This window comes from Octopus bimaculoides, chromosome 4 (genome assembly GCF_046866305.1).
Source record: "Octopus bimaculoides isolate indiv1 chromosome 4, ASM4686630v1, whole genome shotgun sequence".
Taxonomy (NCBI): Eukaryota; Metazoa; Mollusca; class Cephalopoda; order Octopoda; family Octopodidae; genus Octopus; species Octopus bimaculoides.
This window is the reverse complement of record NC_142931.1, coordinates 65,159,432-65,186,320: the sequence shown is the minus strand read 5'-3', so window position 1 is coordinate 65,186,320 and position 26,889 is coordinate 65,159,432. Positions and strand designations below refer to the sequence as shown.

The 26,889-nt window shown below is 32.8% G+C and overlaps 1 protein-coding gene across 1 annotated transcript in view; it reads left to right on the top strand.

Annotated features, from left to right (window-relative positions):
* LOC106882502 (suppressor of lurcher protein 1) overlaps window positions 1-26,889 on the top strand; it is a 1,283,613-nt gene that overhangs the window by 1,231,293 nt on the left and 25,431 nt on the right. Inside the window, exon 14 of the mRNA XM_089350836.1 lies at window positions 21,116-21,306. Coding sequence (XP_089206962.1) covers window positions 21,116-21,306 — 191 coding nt within the window. The remainder of the gene's footprint in view (window positions 1-21,115; window positions 21,307-26,889) is intronic.

Genomic DNA, 26,889 nt, shown 5'->3' with positions numbered 1-26,889 from the left:
ATCTCTTATTTTTCTTCATTATATTTTTCTTTTTAATTTTTTTATCTTTTTCATGTAACCAATTTCAATAGAAAGAAAAAAGACAAACATTATATAAAACAATGATTAGGAAAAAATACATCAAAAACTATAAAGAAATAGAAGCAAATAATACAAAAAAAATTATTAAGCAAGAGATTAAATATTCAATTAGTTATAATAAATATGTGGAACAAGTAAAGATTTATTTCCTTTTTTAATTTTTTTAGAAGCAATTAAAAGAAAAATATTATCTTAAGATAAAAGTGATATTTTATTTTATTTAAATTTTTATATGCATTTATTCTTAATGTTATAAAATTTTCTTGATCATATAACTTTTCAGGGTGTGGGGTAGAAATATAACCAAATAAATGATATAAAAGAAAATCAAATACAAAGAAACTTTTTTTAAAAAATTATTTCTAAACTAAACTGGAATGGTCCAAGTGAAAGAAATTGATATTTTGCCTTGCCTATAAAAATTCAGCTAAAACTGATTGATTTTAGCATGTATTAAGAATTGATGGAAGGACTCTATTAATGGCTTACTTTGAAGGAATATAAAACTGTCATTTTGTGGAAAATTCTATCAATAAGTGAACAAATGGAGAGTAGTATGTCGTTTCAACATATATGTCTACAATGAACAAATTGTCTTCATTCTCTGTCTGTCTTTCCCAAACTATCATCTACGTTGTCTCATCATTTTCTACTAAAACTATCTCTCTTAATCTATCACTTTCATTTCATTTTTCTGCTTCACTAAACAATTTCATTGCAAATACTTCACACAGTAGCCATCAGTCTTTTTATAGCGTACTTCCATAGTTCTTCCACTCAGCTCCACTTCTGTCATCACATTTCATTTAGTTAGTCTAACAAACTTAATGTTTGAAATAGGTTGTAATTTCTTACCTCTTAAAAGTTAGTTCATGTGTGGAAAATTTGCTTTACACAACTAAAAGAAGAACATAAACAAAAACAAGGCATCATTGCCCTAGAGATATGTCTGATAGATAATAATATTTCACTTTTATCATTCATATAACAAAAATCATACATATATAATTTGTAGTGGGAAAATTTGCATGAAGCATTGCAAGATTTGAATTTGAATTAACAGACAAGCCCTACAATGCAGGTACTTAATGTTATGTATAAGACATTCATATGTCACATAATATTAGGGCTTGAGAACTAGTTATGAAACAGAAAGCAAAAATATTAAACAATGTTTGAAATCGTCCTTGTTGTAATTAACCAAATATGGTAATTGTCCTTGTAATTAATCAAATGTGGCATGATATGTAATTAGTAGATCACATCAGTTTACAGCATTCTTAGTTTACAAACTTTTAAAAGATAATTGGTGAAATAGATGCTCCCTATTGATTATATATTTAATGATAGAAGCAGACATGGAGACTGTTTCAACTTTGCCTTGAGTATGCATTTCTGTTACTTAACTCACAGTAGTGGTTTCAGATTTTGGCACAAGGCCAGCAATTTTGAGGACGTAGATAAATCGATTACATTGACCCCATCGCTCAACTGGTACTTATTTTATTGATCTTGAAAACACATCCATCATAAAAAATCTACCTTAACATGCATGAAAAAGTGGACATTAAAATAATAATGATATATGTGTATGCGTGTCTATATTAAAGCACTGGTGCTAGTGCCATGTAAAAAACATTCAGTACGCTCTGTAAAGTGAGGGGCTTTAGGAAGGGCAGTTTGCTATGAAAAAAAAACCATGCCAGAGCAGACAATGGATGGAGCCTGGTGTGCCCCCAGTTTTTCCAGCTCCTGTCAAACCATCCAACCCATGGAAAATGGACATTAAAGGATGATTATTATCATTATCATCGAGATGATGATATATAGCAAAAGAGGAAGCTGGAAAATTCTTTTTGTATTTACTTATTCACCATTACACATGTTTCATTTGCTAATAGAAACCACCAAGTTGTACATGCTGGAGAAACATGTAAGAAATTTTCTATTACAAATTTTTCAGATCAGACAGAGAGTCAAATAATACATTTATTCATTCAGTCATTCATCCTTTCATTTATTCATTCATACATAAATAGTGTGTATGTGTATATATATATATATCTATCTATCTATCTCTGTGTGTGTATTTATGTATATATATATATATATATATATATATATATATATATATATATATATATATATATGTGTGTGTGTGTGTGTTTGTGTGTGTGTGTGTGTGTATATATATATATATATATATATGTATATATATATATATATATATATATATATATATATATATATATATATATATATATATATATATATATATATATATATAAAACTTTAATATAATAACTTTGCATTAATGTACCTATATCAACAGTCAATGTAGTTTAGATATGTTCAGCATATAGAGTTTTGCAGCCATAGGCAACATTTGTTATGATGTCTTATATTCACCTCAACTGTTATATTCTTCCTGCTAGCAAATCAAAATCCTTATGTGAATCCTGAATGTACAGATTCAAAAACATATTCTGCATTATTAAATGCCCTTCATGTATCAGCTTTGGTGTCAGAAAACAACTAGTAGCAATGAAGGAATTGAATAATGCCAACCGATAAGCATGGCATGTCCTACAATATCCATATTTATTTTGATATATTTACACCTCAAACTGTTTAATTCAATTTGTCTACACAATATAAAGGCTGTAAACATTAGTTTATTGAGTTTGCTCAAAGGCTTATCCTTTGTAATGCATTTCTTGATGTAGTTTGAAAATATATATATATGCATCTATATCTATATCTTTTATGATTCCGACGGACAAAGGGGATGCAGTTCTCAGTTTTCTTTTCTTTCTTTATCTGTTTTCATTTACTTTTTGTTTTTTCATTCTACCTCTTTTGCATCTACCTTTTCGTTTTTCTTTTGTGTTTTCTCATAGACCAGCATCCTTTTTTTTTCAAATAAAGCCAGTTATGAAGGATTGCTTGGAGGCACAAGGCATGATATATAAATCTGCAAAATTATTGTGTTTCCACAGTGTGTAACTACTGATTCATACTAAAATACTGTGTATATTAATTGACATAGATGTTACTAGAAAGCTTGATAAAATTTGAACTTAAAAGATAAAGTGCCAGAGACAAATACTGCTCAACATTCTGTGCAATACTCTGACAGAGACATTTTCAAGTGGATTGACTCTGCATTAGAATGATGTATCAAGATAGTACATCATTTAGCGAGAAATAGGTATAAAGAGGAGACTCTCCCCAAAGCTGAGTCAGGAAGAGAAAAATAATATGGTTGAGTTCACCACTCATCATGGACAAAATCACCAATACAACCAAAAACTTTGTTTTTATTCAGATCTTGTCTCAAAGTAGCAAGCTGGCAGCAAGAATCATTGGAGCATCGAGTTTGCCTTTCATCCTTTCAGGGGTCATAAAGTAAAGTGCCAGTTGAGTACAAGGGTTAACACCTTCAATTACACCCCCTTTACTTTTTAAATCACTAGCCTTGTACCTAAATCAGAAACAATTAAGGTCTCATTTGTTAACCATAAATATAACTTTTCCACATCAATGATGTGATCTGAGTTACTCTTGTCTAGGCAGCATCTTTTTCCAGATCTCACATTAAAACCTAAGCTATCCCCCACCCCATTCACTCCACTATCTGAGCTAAGCTGAAAGCCATGAGGAAATAGACAGTGACTCACTGCCAATCTACCAGCAGGAGAATGCTATAGTTCAGAGTTGAAACAAGCCATTGATCTTTGGAGCCAGTCTGATAATATCTGCGCTTTTTGGTCAAGGCTACATTCACCAAAAGTGAATAAAAGAGAAGCATCTTTTAGATGTTATCATTCTCAACTTCAGAAACCCTTTGAATTGCCCTCTTAGAGAACTGTTCCTTTCATAATCATGATTAAGTTAACCAACATTAGGTAAGAATTTCTGAGTAAAAATATAGCCAAGTACAGGAATACAACTTTTGGACTCTGTCTATGACACTCAACATTGAAAGTTTTCATTTACTTGGAAAAATGATTTTAGTGAAGTATTACCATTTTCTTCCTCTGGAATTTGCAGAGAACTAGAATTTCATAAGTTCTATATGAAATTATGATATACCAAGTAAAAAGGAGCCAAAAGGAAAAAAAAAAAAAAAAGCCACACAAAATAAAAGAAACCTTTTCATTTATGGCATGACATTCATCATACTTATATTCTTGGTTGCCTTTTATCTACACAGCACCAAGCAGGCAAGCCATTAATCAATTTGCTGGTCATACACACACACACACATTCTCTCCCTCTCTTATTTGTATCTGTACATGTGTGTGTGTGTGTGTGTGTGTGTGTGTGTATAACCAATAAATTGATTAATTGCTTGAATGCCCAATACCTATATGTGGAATCTGACTTTGCATCAATAATTCATATGATGACCTTTCTAATAATATTGGAAGGTTTGCCAGCGAAATGTTTGTCAGATTTATGAACAAACTTTCCGTCTCTAACTATTGGGGTTTTGATCACAGTATTATAAACACATCAATATTACAGTATAACAGTAGTAACATTTTAAGGGAACAATGAAAATGTACTTTGAAGTTTCATTAAGTTGTATTTCTTTGTTTCATTTGATTTTCGTCTTCTGTCTTTATACTTCGATGGTTTTTATTATTCATTAATTCTGATTCAGGAGGTCAATTCCCATCAACTATAATTTAGCAAAAGACCAAATAAAAAAAAATAAAAAAAAGTAAAACCCCCTGAAGCCTTTATTATTGGCAGTCATTCACTAGATAAATAAAATGTTCTATATATTTCAAATGATCTAATATGAACAGAGATTTTATTTACACTGCTGAGTTTCGTTATTATTCTTAATCAATCAATTCTGACCTTGATGAGATATCTATTAAGCTTCCTGAATATTCATGTCTTTATATATGCTACATCAGAAAAAAAGGAAAACAAAACAAAACACAAACAACAAATCTATAATACCAATAACTCTAGTCTTTTATTTATTTGTTTTTGTTCTCTTTTTTGTTTTTTCTCTTCTGTTTTCAAATAATCTGAATGTTAGTTGTTAAAAATAAATATATCGTAGTGATTTCGGTGGAGGAACTTAGCTGTCAGCGGATTTTGAATAAAAATGCAATTTGAAGTCTGTAATGATTTTTAGTCTCAAACTGGATATCTATTTCATATTAAGTATTCACCACCTTTTATAATCATTCTAACCTTTCTGAATTCACTCCCTCTGTCAGATTAATTTTCTTATTATAATAATAATAATGATAATATATATATATGCATATATATTATCGGTGATCTACAGCCTTCATAATCATAAATTTCTGCAATTCTTAAAATAGTTACTTTCCGTAAAAGAAAACAGTTTTAAAAATAGCTATAATTAATCACTTAACTTTCATTAGTAGGAGCTTGCGGCTTTTGCAATAAATAATAAAACATTGAGTAAATCATGTTGTTAATGAGTAAGAGTTGCTGACACCATTTATAATGGTTATGGCATGACCTTTGCAATTATCAATTTATTTATTTGTGAGTTAAAACAGATAAGAAGACTGAAAGTGTATAAAATAAGAAAACAAAGTATTGGACACAAACATTTCTAAAAAATTTTCTATATTTTCTTGTAGAAAATTTGCATATTGAATTGTCTTGGCAATAAATAGTTGATGTATGCCAATGATGATGTTTCCAATTTTAAATGATTATACAGCATGTTCAAAAATTAGTTTGTTAATTGCTTTCATTTGAATAATTTAGTAAAATAGATATGGTTGAGAAAAAAAAAAAAATTCTTAACTTTTCTATTATGCAAGATTAAAAGTGACTGGTGATTAATTACATGTATTGTAATCTTTAATATTTCCTAGATTTCATGGGAAATCATTGGTAATAGCATTTATATAAGCACAGCTGATACCACTTGACCTCTGGTTGCAACAGAGAATTCATGTAGATTAATTAGCTTGTCATGAAACAAGTCAAGAATTCTAACTTAGATAGTTGTTAAGATTGTTTTAATCTTTGACACAAGTTGAAGAACTGGACTGTTAACTTTGAGTACTAAGTTTATGCAAAACATTACAAGAACAATATTTCAGTGATTCTAGTAAAGAAAGCTTGTTCTTCTTCAAAGTGTTACATTAAAGTTAGATATTTGCCTTATTCTCTAAGATAGAGCTCCCAACCATTGGGCTGTGAACCAGTACAAGGTTGCACATCATCATCATCATCATCATCGTTTAACGTCCGCTTTCCATGCTAGCATGGGTTGGACGATTTGACTGAGGACTGGTGCAACCGGATGGCTACACCAGGCAACAATCTAATTTGGCAGATTTTCTACAGCTGGATGCCCTTCCTAACGCCAACCACTCAGAGAGTGTAGTGGGTGCTTTTACGTGTCACCCGCACGAAAACAGCCACGCTCGAAATGGTGTCTTTTATGTGCCACCCACACAAGAGCCAGTCCAGGGGCACTGGCAACGATCTCGCTCGAATACCCTACAAGGCCAGTCAGGCAGTACTGGCAACGGTCACGCTCAGGATGGTACATCTTATGTGCCACCCGCACAAGAGCCAGTCCAGGGGCACTGGCAACGATCTCACTTGGCTTGCCGGGTCTTCTCACGCACAGCACATTTCCAAAGGTCTCGGTCAGTAGTCATCGCCTCGGTGAGGCCCAATGTACGAAGGTCTTGCCTCACCACCTCAGCCCAGGTCTTCCTGGGCCTACCTCTTCCACGGGTTCACTCAACTGTTAGGGAGTGGCACTTTTTCACGCAGCTATCCTCATTCATTCTCACCACATGTCCAAACCAGCGCAATCGTCTCTCTTGCACACCACTATTGACGCTTCTTATGTTCGGAAGAATAAATTTAAAAACATGTAAGTAAAAGCAGGGCATTGTAATCGCTCATCTTCGTCTGTTTGTCTGTGTGTTTTCAAAATTACTAGAAAACAGCTGAACAGATTTTCACCACATTTGGCAGAAATACTCATTGGATGAGCGACTCAAAATTATGAAAATTTGGTTCAATTATCTTCAAATATACATAGATATGCAACTCTGTGTGTGAGTGTGCGTGCACAGTGATGGATTCAAGGGTTTCGTTTATTTACGAGTTGATTTCTTAATTTCACTGGTGTATAAATACCTATAATGATTAAAAAATAATAGAACTTACAAATTTCCCAATAAGCAAGTGGTCATATTATTTATATCCAACAACGAACTACAGCATGTTTGATTCCCCTGCCATCATTGAAAGACATTGAAAACACTTCTCAAATTCTATGCAATAATCCTCTTTTAGTCAAATACTTACAAAACTTAATTCAGTTCAATTAAAAAGTATGGGTAAGCAACACATTGTAAGCCACACTAATTTGTGAAACATTTTATCTGCACACAGGGTATACATCACCCCTCTCATGCCTTTTTTTTTCATTTCTATTTTATTGACTCATGCAGTCTGTGGAGTGTTTTTGCATTATATATATAATATATATGTACAAGAGTGGCTGTGTGGTAAGTAGCTTGCTACTAACCACATAGTTCCAGGTTCAGTCCCATTGCATGGCACCTTCGGCAAGTGTCTTCTACTATAGCCTTGGGCCAGCTTGAGCCATGAGAGTGGGTTTGGTAGACAGAAATTGAAAGAAGCCCATTGTATGTATAAGTATATATATGTTTGTGTGTGTGTGTTTGTGTATATGTTTGTGTATGTGTGTCTGTGTTTGTCCCCACCAACACCATTGCTTGACAACTGATGTTGCTGTGTTTATGTCCCTGTAACTTAATAGTTTGGCAAAAGAGACCAATAGAATAAGTACTAGGCTTATAAAGAATAAGTCCTGGGGTCAGTTTGTTTGACTAAAGACAGTGTTCCAGCATGATCACAGTCAAATGAATGAAACAAATAAAAGTATGTGATAATTACATATATATATACATGCATCTTATTGTTTTGTTATGCATGTAATGCTCTGGTCTGTGGAAAAATTGTCTTGCAAGAAAGTAGTCTATGGTGCAAAAAGATTAGGGGCCACTGCTGTAAGGTACTTTATGAATGTTAGAAGTGATGATATTAATTATTTTATAGAGTTTAGGAAACTAAATTTAAAAAAATAAAATTTTACATTGTGAACTCTAACTGGTTCTAGTCACTGGACTGTTGCCATGCTGGGGGCATCACCCATTAGCATTTTAGTTGATCATATTGTCTTCAGTGCTTATTTTGATTTGGTGCCTATTTTATTGGAATCTATTTCTCAAACTGCTAAGTTACTGGACATAATAGGGGCATAACTTGGACAATTAGTTGTACTTTTTAGATCAGTTCAAACATAAACACACATACATGCACACATATCACGTAAAAACACCCACTACACTCTCTGAGTGGTTGGCGTTATTAGGAAGGGCATCCAGCTGTAGAAACTCTGCCAAATCAGATTGTAGCCTGGTGTAGCCATCTGGTTTCACCAGTCCTCAGTCAAATCGTCCAACCCATGCTAGCATGGAAAGCGGACGTTAAACGATGATGATGATACATGCACAGATACATGCATACATACATAAATACAAACATACAAATTGATGGGGTTTTGCCCACAGTTCCTCTCTACCAAATTTCTTTCATAAGGATTTGGTCAAAATGAGGCCTTAGAAAAAGACACTTGGCATGCACTGAAATCAAACCTGGGACGATGATGTGAAGTAAATTTCTTAACTAACTGTCATGCCTGAAATAATTCTCAGCTCTTGAAATTGTAGTATGAGAGCTACATTCTTGCAATTGAAGTCAGTGGCCTTATTGCTGTTGTTATTTTATCTTCCAATCAGCTCTTGCTTGGCTGACCCATCAAAACAAAGATCTTTTATTTATGACTAGCAATGCATCCCGGCATTGCCCGGATGTTATGACCTACAGGCACATTGTATTATTTGCTCCTTTCTTATGGGCAGAATCGGCACAGATATATAGTTAATGCTATAATGGAAGTTATTGTTTGTTTAAAAGTGAACGGGGGACGGTACAATTTGCATGGGTTTGTATGAAGGTGCTTTCTGTTCTGAAGAAGGATCACAAACTATGTATTGTTTCATCGTATAAAAGGGGGTTAATACGATTTTGTTCAGAAATCTGATTTTCAAAATTTTAATTTCCCCCCCATTCCCCCCACAATTTCTTAATTTGTAACTTTTACGTTTTTTTTTTTTTTAATTCTGAGATTACAAATCTGGGAAATACATATATTTTTATAGTTTAATTTTTCTTAAAGAAGGAATCTATTCCCCTTCCCCCACCTCATGCACCCATCACCTACCTGCTTTCAAAAAGCTAAAATCTCCCAATCTTTCACTTTTGTCTGATGTTTCTTGCATGTATAGAATTCAACTGAAATAGTAAACTTAAAAAATACCAGACCACCACCAGAAAACAGAACATGCTAGAAACATCAGGTAAATGACATTATTTCTGAAGAAGCTTCCCCACTTCTCAAACAGCTAAAAGTGAAATATTGGGAATGTGTAGCATTTTGAAAGTGGTGAGGTGATGAGTAAAATTCTTAAAGATTTGTACTGTCTATTTTTTCTCCATGGATTACCAAGAAAAAATATTTGAAAAAATTAAAAAATGAATTTGGTGTGGAAAGGGAGAAAATTAAAATGCTGACAACGTGTTTTGTGGGTGAATTCATAATCTCCTGTATTGCAAACATAGGAATTAGAAGAAATTTAAGAAAAAATAAGGCGGAGGAGCAGAAATGTCACCTCAAACATGCTAGAAAGAAGAGGTAAAGGACAGGATTTCTAGGAAAACTTTCTTTTAAGCTTATATCAAAGATCAGGTTTTTAAATACTCTCATCACAAACACAAATTACACAATAGAAAAAGATCATTTCAATTGGATTAATTTCAATTAAATGTGCACCTGCACACTGCAAGAAATAACAATTCATACAGAAGTTTTAGCTAAAGTGTGTGTCTGTTTGTGCATGTATGTGTGAAAGGAAGTTATTTTATGGCATTCTTTTGTTTGAAGAACCAAAGTTGTCAACTTGACATATATGGGATCATATGATTGTTCATTAATTTCCATAAAAATTTCAAAATTTCTTTATGCTTTGAAGAGAGCAGAAATTGAAAGAGAGGATAAAGTGAAAAGGTGACATTTGCTTTGAAGTGGGAGGAGAGAGTAAAAGAGAGGAGAAATTGAAAGATGTACATGTATATGAAATGCACATGTGTATGTGTGTAAGAGAGAGAATGATTGAGTGAGTGAGTGAAGGTGTGTGTTGTGATGTATGAATTTTTTTGCGTGTATGTGTAAGTGGGACTCACTTGCTCTCTCTCTCTCTCTTTCTCTCCCATACACACACATCATCTTTCATATACACATACATAAATAGGCAGAGGTAAAGAATATATACACCACCCGTTTTCGGCGTAACCCTAGCCCTAAACATCAAGTGTGCACATTCTTTACCTTCGCCTATAAATACATATGCCTACATCTTTTTTTGTACGTGAGAGACACAGAGAGAGTGACTGTATTTTCTCATAACATATAGAGAAATGGATGTCTTTAATGCCATTTCTTTGGTTATGGCTTATTTTAATACAATATTTATGTCTACATGTTCGTAAATGTTTGTCTTGTGTGAAACATCGGACAAAAGTGAAACATAAGGAACAAATCGAAATATTGTCCGAAAATTACCTCAAAATCGTGTACTCAACGTAGTTGCTGAGGTTATTTTAGTTGTAAGAAAAGAGTTGTTGAATGAAAAACATAGTTTATTTGGTAAATAGATAATAAGCAGCGACTATGTTTCGTTATAACTCTCTAAGTTGTCAACGAACTGTCATCCGGGTCAGCTGTTTTGTTCGTTAATTTCTGTAAACTATTTTTATTTATTTACTTTTGATTTAAAGTGAAGGATAGGAGAAAGTGAAAGATATATGAATGTGTATATGAAATGGACGTGTGAGAGAGAGAGAAAGAGAGAGAGAGAGAGAGAGAGAGAGAGAGAGTGCCACTTAAACATACATGAGAACATGCATGTTCACTCACTCTCACTCTCTCTCACACACATGCACATGTACATACAAAGAAGATGTATACATATGTATTGATGTATGTATACATGACAACACACCCCTTCAGTCACTCTCTCTCTCTCTCTTTCTCCTTTCCTCTCTCTCTTACACACATATCCATTTCATATGCACGTACATACATCTTTCACTTTCTCCTCACTTTCACTTTGAAACAAATGTAAATAAAACTTTTACGGAAATTAATGAACGCAGATGACAGCTCTACAAGTCAAAACAAAAGATTACCTAAGCAACTTTCTTTATTATAATATTGATGTGAATAATTCAGGGAAAAATTACTTTCATTATACACACAAAGTTAGTCTCGTAATCCAGCACTGTAATTTTAGTTCAAATTGAAAGTGTGAAACTATTTTCACTTTCTAATGAAATTTGGTCGTTGTAACTTTGAATATCAGTGTTTCACTGTTGGGGTGGGGGATAAAATCACATACATATACTAAGACACACACACACAGGCATGCATTAAGGCACACCTCAAGCCTATTTCTGTCCGTGTGTGTGTATGTCAATCGTCACAAAAATGTATGTATACTGACAGATACATACACTGTCACACACATATGCTTGTCAGTCATCGGCCTAACGTACATAACAAACGCGCAAACACACTCATATAAAAAATGTGATGTCATCGTCGTTGTGGTGATAAAAGATGTCGTTTACGATAGGTGACTAAAAGAAAAATGATAATGTTAGATTTTTGTAACGCAAATATGTGAATGACAATATAGTTTAGTTGGCAGCAAATCTTACTGAATCTTTTGATACCCCATATGTCAAAATCAGCGACTCAGTTTTGGAATGCATAAGGAATACACACACACTCACACACATACAAACTCTCTTTTATAGATATAGATTATTCTGTCGTCCAATGTGTCCCACTTTTAAATTTCTATTTACATTTGATTTTTTGTCTTTTTCGAGTGGGGTGTAATATCTGGCTGTTATGTTTAATAGGAAAAGGTACTATAATTATTCTGATTTCCGGCTGTTACAGTTTTACTTTCAATACATACATCTTTACAATGTCATGAGCATTCTCTTTCTTTATTGTTGATACTTAATGAAGGATTCATTGGTAAATTATACCTACTGAACAAACAATCTATTCCTTGTTACTAAGTTTAGGCTTTTAATCTTGAGCAGAGAGTTATTGTTTAATTTTTTTCTTCTAACCTGTATTGCATCAACTGTACTTATATATTATGATTTTGGAAATATGCAATAATGTTGTTTGTTATATTGGTTATAAAAGGATGAAAATTCCTTTTTTATGGGAATAAATGATCATTGATAAAATTTCTATGAAATTCAATGCAATATTTTTTATTTTACATCAGTTCACCATAAAATAGCATCCATTTAAATAATACTAATATTCTTTTAATGCCAATTGCAGACAGAATTCATGTACATAAATTATTCTGTCATGAGACTAGTCAGGAATTCTAATTTAAATAGTTGTCAAATCTGTTGTAATCTTCAGCATGAGTTGAGAAGTAGAATATAAGATACACCCTCATCCTCTTCTTCCTCATCATTATCACTGTTTTAATCAGGGCTGTGGAGCTGAAACAAAGACTTCGACTCTGACTCCTCTACTATTGGCACCTTCAACTCCTCTATGTAATTAAATGATTGTGGTCTATTTTACTGACTCCAACTCCAGCTACCCCTTAATTGTTTTCGACTCTGACTCCATGGCCCCAACTCCGACTCCACAGTCCTGGTTTTAATGCTCACTTTTCCATGCCTGCATGGGTCAAGTGGAGTTTATTGAGGCAAATTTTCTGACACTTCTTGTTTCCAACTCTTATATGCTTCCAAGTAAGGAAATGTTTATACATGTTTATACAGAATATTGGATATGAATGCCATTTACAAAAATCATGCTATATCAGAACAAATAAATACATTGAACATGACAACCTTCTTTCAATTTCTAACTATCAAATCCACATGCAAGGCTTTGGTTAGCCCAGGGATATAGTAGAAACACTTGCCCAAGGTGTCATGCTGTGGGACTGAACTTGAAACCCTGTGGTTCGGAGGCAAACTTTTGAACCACTAAACCACGCCAGTACTTTAAAGCCATGAACTTTAAGCAATAGAGTAATAGAACAAACACCACTGCCATATCAAACACGTTAAATATAAATGTAGATACATATGTGTGCGCACACACACACACACACACACACATACATATATATTTATGTTTGTGTGTTTTGGTTCAGTTTTTGTTTGATGTCATTACTTGCTTGTTCAAATGACTCTTAAGTGCAGTGTATTACAATATATATCAAATTATTATCAGAATGAGCATATGAACATAAAACTTGAGTAGTGACATGAGATTTTGGCAGAAAAATTGTACTCTATATCATGTTCTGAGTATCCTCTTTTCTTTTCTGTTTTTCTGTTGTTTGTTACATACAAATTCAATGTGTGTGTGCTAAACTAAGGTTGTTATTTCAAAACAAGTTTAAGAATAACATGAAATATATATGTATAGGAGGGCTCAGTACTGAGTATATTCAAAGTTTCTGTAAAATATATGTTGACTGAGACCTTAAGTTTTGCTTTAAAGTTCATCCCCTTTAAGTTGAAGCAAACTGTTTTGCAAAGTTTCAAGTTCCAGCCAACTCGAATTTTACAGTATATATTAATTTCAAATTTTGGCATAAGGATAGTAATACTGGGAGAGGTTCAACTGGTACTTATTTTATCAATCCTGGAAGGATGAAAGTCAAAGCTGACCTTGCCGGAATTTGAACTCAGAATGTAAACATGAATGAAATTCTGCTAGGCATTTTGCCCAGCCTGCTACCTTGATATTTGGTTTTACACAAAGATATATCTTTGTGCAACTGAGGATTGCTCTGCATTTTATATTTGTTGTAATGCTTACATTGGTTAATTAAATAGAGTTGCATGAAACGACTGTACTGCATTAACTTTGGATATCCTTGTTGCTTATTTTGACTCTAATCACCTTATTTTGAAACTGTATGGATAATACCATACTTAATTCTGGTGCCTAAACTTAAGTACCATATTCACCTGAATCTATCTATCTATCTATCTATCTATCTATCTATCTATATATATATATATATATATATATATATATATATTTATATATATATATATATATATTTATATATATATATATATATATATATATATATATATATATATATATATATTAGGAAGAAAGAATTAACAGGAAAACATGTAGTATAACTTTAAAGTATGGAATTTTTAATTCAGACATAATTGTAGTCTTGTTACTACAGAGTTGTTGGAATAAACGCTATGATGTAAACAAGGGAGTTGTCCATATAGAGTCATGAATGCATAAGGATAGAGACTAACTGGTATAGAGATGACATAGATAACGTAAAGGTTAGAGGGAAGGAGAGGTTCAGTAGTTAGGTATGAGGAAGACAAACTGTACAATGGCAAATACCCAGCAGTAGTGGCAATGTCCTGTGTGGGCAAGAATTATCTGATAACCAAAGTGGGTAGAGTAGTTTTTGAGAGTTGCAAACAAAATTATTAAGAAAGTCTTCTGACAATAGCAGTTTTGCATAGTGATTCAAGTATGGTGTGTAGTGGATGGGGGGGGGGGTTATACTAGGTGTATATATATGTGTGTGTCTTAGTTGTAAAGGTCTTTATGATTCAGGCAGTCGGAATGTGGAATTTAGTTTCTCACAGATCAATGTGTGTATCAATTATGCAATGATGTCTGATAAAGTGATCTGCTTATTTTGTTGTCTTATGTAAAACATTAATAAGCAAATAACTATTCTATGGAAACATACATATCATAACTGAATAATTGATTCCATTCATATTCACTTATTATTATTATTCATTTATTTTATACATAATTATGAGTTGGTAGTCCAAAGGTTTATGTGTTTTTCTTTTGTTGTTCAGTAGATTCAGTGAGTCTGAGATAATGAAATGGTTGTTTAGTGTGTTTATGTGGTATTGAATTCTTTTTAATTGAATGTTAACTTGATCACTTAATTGGCTGATTGGTCTGGTCATGTAGTTGGGATCAATAATCTTTTTTGTTTTAGTTATTAGGAAGCAGTTCCATTTAAGAGTAAATCACATAGTTTGTAATGTTGGTGATGAATGATGTCCACTGTTTTTGACAGGCATCAACTGTTGGTTCTACTTTCAGGTTGATTGTAAGATTGGGTGTGTAACATGTTTGAACATCTGAAAGGCAATATACCTGGTTATATTTTTAATGTTTTAATGGTATCCATTTTTAAACATCAGTAATCCAAGCAGGAATGGGTCTGCTTTGAAGTCAGTTAACAAAAATTTTAGTAAATGGCCATAAGTTGCAGTGAGTGCAAGTCTTTTCTTTAGGATTGAATTGAAATGGCTGACAATATGTGTTTTTTCTGCAAAGCACTAGTTGCAAACCTTGAATCCTTTTCTGTATGCTAATGCTCTATCTATCAATGTGATTTATATTTATTCCTACATCCTTCAATTACCCCCCCACACACAGACACATACACTCATTCTAATACTCAGTGTTAAAAAAGTTAAACTGCCATATCATCATCATCATCATCATCATCATCGTTTAACGTCTGCTTTCCATGCTAGCATGGGTTGGACGATTTGATTGAGGACTGGTGAAACCGGATGGCAACACCAGGCCCCAATCTAATTTGGCAGAGTTTCTACAGCTGGATGCCCTTCCTAACATCAACCACTCAGAGAGTGTAGTGGGTGCTTTTACGTGTCACCCGCACGAAAACAGCCACGCTCGAAATGGTGTCTTTTATGTGCCACCCGCACAAGAGCCAGTCCAGGGGCACTGGCAACGATCTTGCTCGAAAACCCTACAAAGGCCAGTCAGGCGGTACTGGCAACAGTCATGCTCAAGATGGTACATCTTATGTGCCACCCGCACAAGAGCCAGTCCAGGGGCACTGGCAACGATCTCACTTGGCTTGCCAGGTCTTCTCACGCACAGCACATTTCCAAAGGTCTTGGTCAGTAGTCATCGCCTCGGTGAGGCCCAATGTTCGAAGGTCTTGCCTCACCACCTCAGCCATATGAGTAATATATTCAACTCTAGTCAGTAGGAAAATGATTCTAAAAGTGCTTCCAAATATGAAAGAATTTTCAAGTTTATTAATTTATTTCATTTTCATTTTGATGATGTAACTTGGACTTCTACTGAACAGCAACAGCATTTGTAGGGGTTATTATAATCATTTGCTGGTTTGTTTATTTATTTATTAAGAGAAAACTACAAGTATGGTATTTAAGAAGGTAACCAACTTCTTATAAATCTAAATCCAATTCCCGTGAACCTACATAGAATGCATGCATCCATCCATCTATCTATCTATCTATCTATATATATATATATATATATATGATGAAGTTTTTATAACATGATTGAAGGGGGAAATCTTAGAAATAATACTATTGAATGTCACTCAAAAATTCTTTCTAATAACTCCAATTCCTTTTTGGCTTTCAATATGTCACATGCATATGCACACACACACACACACACACACACACACACACACACACACATATTACGTGGTAATTTTGTATTTAAAACCTATTCAGTTTTAAGATTGCTTTCAGATCCTAATCTTTCTTTTGTTTCTCACTAGCAATGCTTTTGAGAATCATGGACTTCAGTAAATACCTCATTTTATTGAATTAAGATTTTAAACTAAAAGCAAAAGTAGAAAAAAAATATATATATATATATGACTAAAGTATTGTAATCAATTAAATTACCAATTTTCTTGTTTATAACAAGAGTTTATTTATCTTTACATTCTAAATTTAGATTTATTTCAAAGTGTCCAAGAATCTGATTTGTGTGCTCTTTCGATCAATTAAGCCTAATTTTTTTCTTTTTTTTCTTGCTGTATTTTCTGTGTAAAACCAAATCTTTTGTTGCTTGTTGGCTAGATTGATTTATATTCAATGTTTGCACTTGCCATTAATAGGAAGATCAATAAGTTATTGGGAAAACAACAACAACAGCAAGGAGTTCTGTCTTTTCCACAACTAACACTTTCTCTTATTTGGCCTCAAGTAAATAAGCTTAGCAAAATAGGCAAATAGTAATTATCTTTTGTAAGAGTCATAACTTGCTAATCTTCTTTTCTGGAACATAAGAAGTTTGCTATATGCCCCTACCCACACATATACTAATAGAAAGAAAAATTACATTATATCCAAACAGTTTCAATTTATGATTCCTATTGTATCAGTGCAATCTAGCCAATAGGTTGCTACAACGGATGGCATGTTACTGCTAATGTTTCCTAAGATCTCTGAAATGAAAGAAGAGGCATGTTTAGACAGGTTAACATGAGAGGGACTATTTCACAATAGACCTAATCTATCATAGTTTCTCTGTTTCTTCAAATTGCATTATGATTATCAATTACATTTTAAATTTTAGAGATTTTTATATTTTGGTCTGAACATAGCAGACACATGTAATAGGTTATTAGACAATGCTCACCAGTTTTCACAGATTCTAGATTTTACTCCATTAGATTATCTGTCAGATATATGGTGTGGAGGTCATATACTGTTACTAATACATTGATGTGTCTGCAATCTGGAGATTCAACTTTCAATAGTTGATTTCATCTAACTATAAGTAGATAATGCAGTGTAGTATATACAGCAATAACAGCATTGTGAAGTTGACAAATGTTTTAGTTGCTCTCATTGTTAGCCTTGATCAAAGCAACAGGATATTACTCTGGTGTATTCCTTCCTTGAATTATTATTGCCATTTAATCAGAGCTTATGTGCTATAGCTAGTATACATTAATTGTATGCTGATCCAGCAGACCAAGGGTCAAAGGCATTCTAAGCAGTTGCTAGTCTGTCTTTTTTCAAGCTTTGTTTATCCAGAACTGTATTATTAAATGTGTTATTAGCTTGAGGTTGTACTTAAAAGGAAGATTTAGTTGTCAATTATAGAAGTTCAAGTGACTTCACAGAGGTCACCACAATGGTTCACTTAAATCATCATATGCAGGGATGTTTCTAACACTCTATAGTCTCCAGAACTAATCATAGTCACCTTTGTATTTTGCAAATATATTGAAATATACCATTATAATCACTAATCAATACATATAGAACAGTGTTCAATTCTTGTGCAAAAAGATTCAAAATTCAATGTCAAGCATATTCCATATAAATCTAAAAGTGTCCAGGCATCAGTGGTGTTTCGCATATTTAACATGGAAGAGCAACAGTTTAACAAACAAAGTAATTTACACAAGGTAACTGTGTGATGTGTTTCAAAATAAATACAAGAAATATATGACACTCCCTTCTCTGCAACCTTTTTTTCTACATCAAGTGAACTATAAACTCCTTAGAAGTCTGTCTTCACCAACATTTACTAGTATAAAAGAAAAGATATAGAACTATTATATTTATTTAGCTGAAATTTAGCTCTATGGTAGGAATGAATTAGTACTGATCAAAATGCTTTGTGGTGTTTAATTACCTTTCCCTTACATTCTGTATTTGAATTCCACCTAAATCAGTTTCGCTTTTCATCCTTCTGGATTCAATAAAATAATATCCAATCAGGTACTAGTATTGTTCTCATTGATCGTTTCTTCCTCTCCAAATTTATGACCTTGTTCCAATATTAGAAACCATAAATGTAATAGAAACTAGAGAGTGTTTTGTCAGAAATGGTATAGCAGTGGATTAAAGGGTTTTCTTGACACTGTCAACCTAGCTCTTTAGTAGAAGTTTTGTCTTTGCCTTTTATCTATTGAAGAAGGTTATTATGTTTCAGTAATACTTTGATATCTTCCCCTACAAATTTGCTTTATGAGTGACATTTTGAACTATGAAAATTAAATGTTATTTCAACAGGTTTTACTTATTTATTCTTTTTTTTTTTTACTGATATAAATATAAAGATATTTCAAGAAAGAGTTTACACATTATAATAACATTACAATTCTGAGTAGCATGCATTATATTTTTGTTCCACAGAGAATCAGATATGAAGAATTGCATGCTGCTCTAAATTTATGATTTGTAGTTTCACTTCATTGTCTTCCTACTCCATACCAAATTAAATTAACTCAGTTAATATTTCTTTTTAATTGTTCAGGGAAATGGGTGCTAGAGTGATATTTGTTATTGAATGAAAAGATTATGAATGTTATTTGAGTTCACTACCTTAGGGAGCAATAAGAAATGGCAAGGAATATATTTTTAGAATAAATGCATAATAGAGCAGGGACCTTGGTGAATTTGAGACCATTTTATTATAGAAAGTGGAAAGAAGAGAGTGAAAGGAAAGAAGAAACAAACTTGAATGTGACTGTGTGAAGACACACATATGTATACAGATATGCAAACACGGACCTGTGCGCAAACACGGACCTGTGCGCACACACTTAAACACTTACATACACACACAGGTACTCCAGCAACTATGAACAAACAATTAATTACTTTATTGTTCAATAAAGAAACCTTAACATTTTTGCTTGACCTGCTACAAATAGTAACCATATCCCTTTTCAAATCACAGGCAACTGACTTCTGAAAGGGAAGACATAGGATAATTTATTCCTAGATACATTATGTCCGAATAAAAGATAGGACAACCATGGCTAGAGTGTTCTTTGATCATAGATATACTGAGGGCTGACCTGGAATTAAACAACAATAAGCGCATGTATACATGCACACCCACTCATTAAAACAAATGTACAACTAATCACTATGTAATTTTAGTAATTTATCATTACAGTCATTTGCTGTTTTTATTCAAATATGAAATAACTGAGCTGTATTTAAGCATAAGACAAAACTATTTATTATTAGAAAACATTTGAAGTATTGTGTTATGCCATTAATGCAGTAAATATTCAATTTAGAGCCATCATACAGATGCATAGGTAGCAAAGCAATTGAATTGATTTTTAAAAAAGCAAATATCAACAACAACAACAAATTGATAAAAGCATTTCTGTGCACCTTTTAAAATTTTCATTGAAAATAACTTTCACAATACAAAACGTTGAATATATTAGTATCAGGATATTTGTGTGTGTGCATGTGTGTGTAGATGCATGTATGTATGAAACAAATATTTTTTAGAAAAAAAAAAATCAATATGAAAATACAGTCATGGCGTTTCTGTAGAAAATTGTATGAAATTTTTATTAGTGATTCAGCAATGCCCACCAACCCTGTCACTAGTTCCAGAACAACTGACATTTTGGTAAACGTTAAAGTTTGGTACATACTATTGATACCTATTATGTTTTATACTTTATATCCTTTACAACTATTTTCTCAGCATCTAACACTGCAAGATTAAAAAAAAAAAATTATTTAGTGTATACTTTTTATAGCAAATAAATTTCCTTCTCTTCCCTTTGAGGTATGAAATTGTATAGAATATAAGCTACTATAGATATTTTGTCTAGGAAATGATGTGCAGGTGTTCGATTTTGCAAAGTGTTATATGCACATATATTGTTGCATCTATATATACATGAGTATATCCTTATATATATATGTGTGTGTGCGCATGTGTGCGTGTATATATATATATATATATATATATATATATATATATATATATATATATATATATATATATATATATATATATATATATATATATATATATATATATATATATATATATATATATATCTTGTATGTGTGCAATATATATATGTATTCATGCATCCATCTATCCAAACATATGTAAACACGTGTGTGTGTGTATATATACACACGCATGTGTGCTCACACACATAAGATATGCGGTTTGTTATCATATCTTCTTTTTTTTATATTTCAGTTGCCAGGCAGCAGATTCAGTTACCATAACAATATATATAAATGGTGAGCCTACAGATTTAGATACAAAATGTGGAAGAGAATTGCCACCAATGTACATGTCCAATGAACACAGAATGACAGTTGTGTTTAGAAGTCTAACATATTCACACACAGTCACGGGGTTCCAGGCAGATTATGCATTTGTCAGAAGTAAGTATCATATACTGAAACAATTTTGATTTTTGAGAACTTCTATGTTATAATGTTTATAATGGAATGAATTACCTCTTGAGGAATCTGAAGTTACATTTTTATTTGAAAATTTAAAAGCATATAGCAGTTAATACATTCAATGAAAATGTGGCTGACGTATATTTATTAATAGTAGTATTAGTACAGTTCTATATTAAAGAGATGAGGAATTATGTACATTATTTACATTTGATGGATATTTGTCCTCATCTTGTTTGTTGTTAAAACAACATTTCAGCTGATATACCCTCCAGCCTTCATCAGGTGTCTTGGAGAAATTTTGAACCTGGGTTCTCATTTTGCGATGTTGTTGTTATTATTATTATTATTATTATTATTATTATTATTATCGTTATTATTATTATTATTATTCAGATCACTGCTTGGAATTGAACTCTGAATCTTGGGATTAGTAGCCCACGCTCTTAACCACTACAGGTATATGGCATAGTGGTTAAGAGCTCAGGCTACTAATGCTAAGATTCCAAGTTTGATTCCAAGCAGTGACCTGAATAATAATAATAGTAGTAATAACATCGAAAAATATCTTAGGAATGAGAACCCAGATTTGAAATTTCCCCAAGATACCTGATGAAGGCTGGTGGGTATATCAGCCAAAACGTTGTGTTAACAGCAAACAAGATGAGGGCAAATATCCGTCAAATGTAGATAATGTAAGTAGTATTAGTGTTATTTATTTCTCCTTTCATTCTGTTGTGTTTAGTGGCTCCTTGCTCATACTTAGTGAATATGGAACTCCCCTCTTTGTGCTCATTACAAAATACAGGTGTAGAGTTCCATATTCTTTTACTTAATAATTTGCATTACATTATACCACTGATCATCTTCAGGTACTCAAAGATGACCAATGGTTGAAATGATTTTAGTGCAATGTATTATGTATACATGTGTGCGCACGTGTGCATATGTAACATCAATATGTTTATATTACTTCAATGACTGAAAGCATCTCGAAAGAAGCAGCTATGGAGATATGAAACTGTTGAACCAAATTATAAGCGTGAAAGAGGTTTATTTCATAATTAATTTGAAAGGCAATCAAATTAAACAAAATGCATTGTGTCTGGATGATGTATCATCAATTCCTTTTCTTAGTGAGCCAGTTATCAAAGTAATTTTTAGCTAAGAGCAAACTGTTATATCTAGCATTTGTTGGCTTGGAAAAGCTCTTTCACAAGGTTTTCTGTCCTGTAGTGCAGTGATTACCAAGAAAACCGGGTGTAGATAAATGTCTTTTGAGAGATGTGCAACTCAGACAAAAAGGCATTGTTAGCAATGCAAGAGTTAACATTGAGGAATTTAGACTGCATCTAGATGTCCACCAGGATTTAACTCTCAGCTTCCACCTCTTTGTCATAGTTATTCAAGCCATAACAGGTGAGATTACAATACGGCTTTCTGTGGACACTCTTGTACAGTGATGGTTTTAATTCTCATTGCTGAATCTGTTACAGAATTTGAGAAGAATTTTGAGCATAGAAACAAAGCAAAGAATTGAAGTGTTTTTAATTAAATCAGGCAATAGCAAAACATTTAGAAGGGAAGAAGACAGAATCTTACTACCATTAAGACAGTGACCATAATATGCAGAATACTAATCAGGTAGTAACTCTGTACCAAATTATGCAAAGTATGAGAGCACAAAAGACGTTAACCCTTCAATCAGGTTGACAGAGAAAAAGGTATTTCTTGTGCAGATGCTTAGTAGTTAGTTTATCAAAGCACTCATGAAATAATTTGAAATCTTCAGGTTTCCTAGAAATAATTGATAGCTCCTGAATGCTAGGTGATCTAATAAGTAGCACAAGAGAGGGTACCAAATATATGGTAACTAGAGTAATATTTGTTTTGTTGGCACTCCGTTGCTTACGACGTTGAGGGTTCCAGTTGATCCGATCAACGGAACAGCCTGCTCATGAAATTAACGTGCAAATGGCTTAGCACTCCACAGACACGTGTACCCTTAACGTAGTTCTCGGGGATATTCAGCGTGACACAGTGTGACAAGGCTGACCCTTTGAATTACAGGCACAACAGAAACAGGAAGTAAGAGTGAGAGAAAGTTGTGGTGAAAGAGTACAGCAGGGTTCGCCACCATCCCCTGCCGGAGCCTCGTGGAGCTTTAGGTGTTTTTGCACAATAAACACTCACAACGCCCGGTCTGGGAATCAAAACCGCGATCCTATGACCGCGAGTCCGCTGCCCTAACCACTGGGCCATTGTGCCTCCACAACTAGAGTAAGAACAAGGTGTAAAATTCAGAGCTATTATTTCTGCTGGAAACTTGAGGATTTTTCTCTTTTAGCAAAGGGCAGATTATATGATTCTTGTACACAAAGCATGATTTTACACAGTAATCAAACATGAGTAATGTAGGCACAGGATGCATGAAGGCTAGAAACAAAATTAAGTAAGCTAAATGTGTAATGTTAATGTGCATGAATGTCAGCACACAAATGATGACAGAAAATTGGATATATGAAGAATCACATATAGCATGGAAGATTGAGAGCTTGTGATACAAACATGATACATACTGAAGATGGAAGTTGGATTTCAAAGTGCCAAGCAATACAAGCAAAAGGAACTTGTTGAAGCATATGGCCAAGGAAGATATAAGAAAAAGTGGTTGAAGCCGATCTCAATAAGTTGAATTTCACAAAAGATATGACAAATAGCAATACACTGTCACAGGCAAGCATGGAAAAGCAGGTGTACAGGTAAAAAACGATCATGATGAAAATAATGATGGTGTTTGTATGTGTGTGAATCAGGGAGCATTTGTGTTTAAAAATAAATGAAAATACTCCATGCATAAAAGGAGTGAATATATTATATTCGCTACTTAGTTCAACAATGCATCAAAATTAAATTAGTTGTATATCATCTTGTTTTGTTCAAAATTAGACAATATTATCATGTCTTCAGTATGATACACACATATAAAGAAATATCCATTAAATAAAACAGTAAACTTTCAGTTGTTGGATTATCAGTTCATTTCATCCTATTGTGTCTTGGGGCGATACATTTATTTCCATTTGCCTCAGTTTATCTGGAAATATAATAGACATCAAGTCATCTATTAAAGTTAGCTTTACAACATTCTAATGTATGCTATAAAAAGTAACTTTGTTAGACTCCATTTTATTAGAGTTATAAGTTTGTAGTCTGCATTTGAAACTGATATGTTGGATAAAGTTATTAATTTAGAATAGAAAGAGTAGAGCGGCTTGCATGAAATGATATCAGATGTTTTATCTGTCATATCTCATTAGATCTTTTTTTCCTGTCCTTTCATGTGCTGTGTAGAGATTTTCCTATATAAGTAGAATCAGTAGCATATTGAACAAACAATATGCTGCAGTGTTATATTTTCTGTTCAAATCCCATAGAAGTTGACTTTGGTCCTTATTCTTCCAGGCTTTATATATATAACTTAATCAACTTTGCTCCTTTCAGTTTGTAACTTGGGGTTATATGAATATCATTCATCTGAAATAGAATTTTAAGGTTTTATTAAGTATACTAGGAAATAAAGGATTTCATCTGTCTTTCATGGTTTCATGGTATCTTAACTGTCAGAAATCATACTAAACTCCTTGTGATCAAGGAATAAAAATCATACATTGAAGCTTATATTGCTGTAGATTATATACTCCAGTAACTTCAAATTATTGTACATAGAAAAGAGCCTAAATATTACAGATATTTTGGAAGTTCGTTGTGTTTGAGTGTTGTAGAATGATTTGTTAATGCTTAGAAATTGATGTGACATCAGAAATAAAGTGGTAAAGAAAAAGTTAAGTATTGCTACCACTGCAGGAATCAAAAGGTTTTTCCCACTTTGTGCAGGCTGTGTGAAGCTTGTGTTGGAAGAGTAATGATGCATGGTTGTGAAACATGTATATTAAATTTGGGAAAATGTGCATAGATTGAAGAAAAATGAGTATCATTAGGGATATGTAATGTTAATTTATATGAGATATAGGACTAAGGAAACCACTGCATATTATAGGGTTGAGAGAATATGTGTATGAGAGACAGCTACATTGGTATAAAATTTGAAGGAAATGGATACTGAGTGCCAAAAGTTAAAAAGCCATGTGTTTATAGAAAAATACCAAAGAAGACATTGGAAGAAGTGGTGAATTTAGATCTCATGATGTTGAGCTCCACAGATGAGATAGTATATAACTGAGATGGGTAGTGATATACTATAAAATAGATTTCTTCTACCAGCATAATAAAAGGTTTATCAAAATGTTGATGCCAATGATGGAATTTAGTCTAACATTAATGGATGATATAATTACTAGTTAAAAATGTGTTTAAACAGTTTGAGTGTGTTCAACTTTTGGCTTTGGAGCAATCATATGACTTGTTGAATTATGCAGATATCTAATAATAAAGAAACATTTTCTGGCCGGTTAGTGAGATGCATTCATAATCCATGATAAACAATATCTAGAAAGTCTGTACTAGGTATAAGATATATAACAGTAATAGTAAAGGTAAAAAAGTAATAGTAAAGGTAAAAAAGGAGAAGAACAATTTAGCCCCATGGTGCCTTTAGCAGAATTCACTCTCTTGCAAACATGTGGACTAAATCTACAATCTGAGAATAATCTGTAGGTTTTCTTTTCTTTCTTCTGTTTCATTAGCAAGTCTCAATGATTCTGTAAAAAGTTAATGGGCACTGCCCTTTCTCCTTTGCCTGAACTGTTAAAAAACCAAGAAAAAAATAACAAATAAGAAAATACATTCTGATATTTCGGGTCATTTTCTGAAAGAAAATTTTCCGCATCATTAGAAATATTTTTTTTCTCATCTCACCTGCATAATCCATTTTTAAGCTTTATTGAACTAAACTAACATTTTCCAATGCATACCATCAGTATTCCTCTAAAATTCTGGTTTTTAATTTTATTTTCCTTTTATTTTCATAAAATCAAAAACAAGACTAATGTTGTACTGGGCTATTCTTTACATTAAGTAACTCTTGGATGATATGGTAATAGATGCCACTTCAAATTCATCATATCAGCTTCCTGACTGCTTTAATGTTTGGACATTAGTGTTTGGGTGTTGTCGTTTATACCATCTATAACTGTAAACAGAATTGTAGATGGTGTAGCTTATCACTATGAAATGCCAAGTGCAATCATAAAATGCTTGATTAACATCTATATTTGTTTAAAATTATTTTTGTTTATGTTAGATTTCTAAATATTGTTTTACATGCCAATCCTATATGGTAGTTAAGCGCAGCAAAGTGGAAAAAAATATTGTAGTATATTTAAGTTTTCTTTTTTTTTTCCACTCACTGCTAAATCAAAATGCCTGGGAGAAATGAAGTAAATCAAATTAATTACTTGTATTTATCAAAGAATATAATCTATTTTTGATTGAATCACTTTTGAGATACACATATATAAATACGTTTCTGTGCAATTAATCACACTTAGCAACATTTTTTTACTCTCTTTATTCTCTTTCTTTCTCACTCTCTCCTTCTTT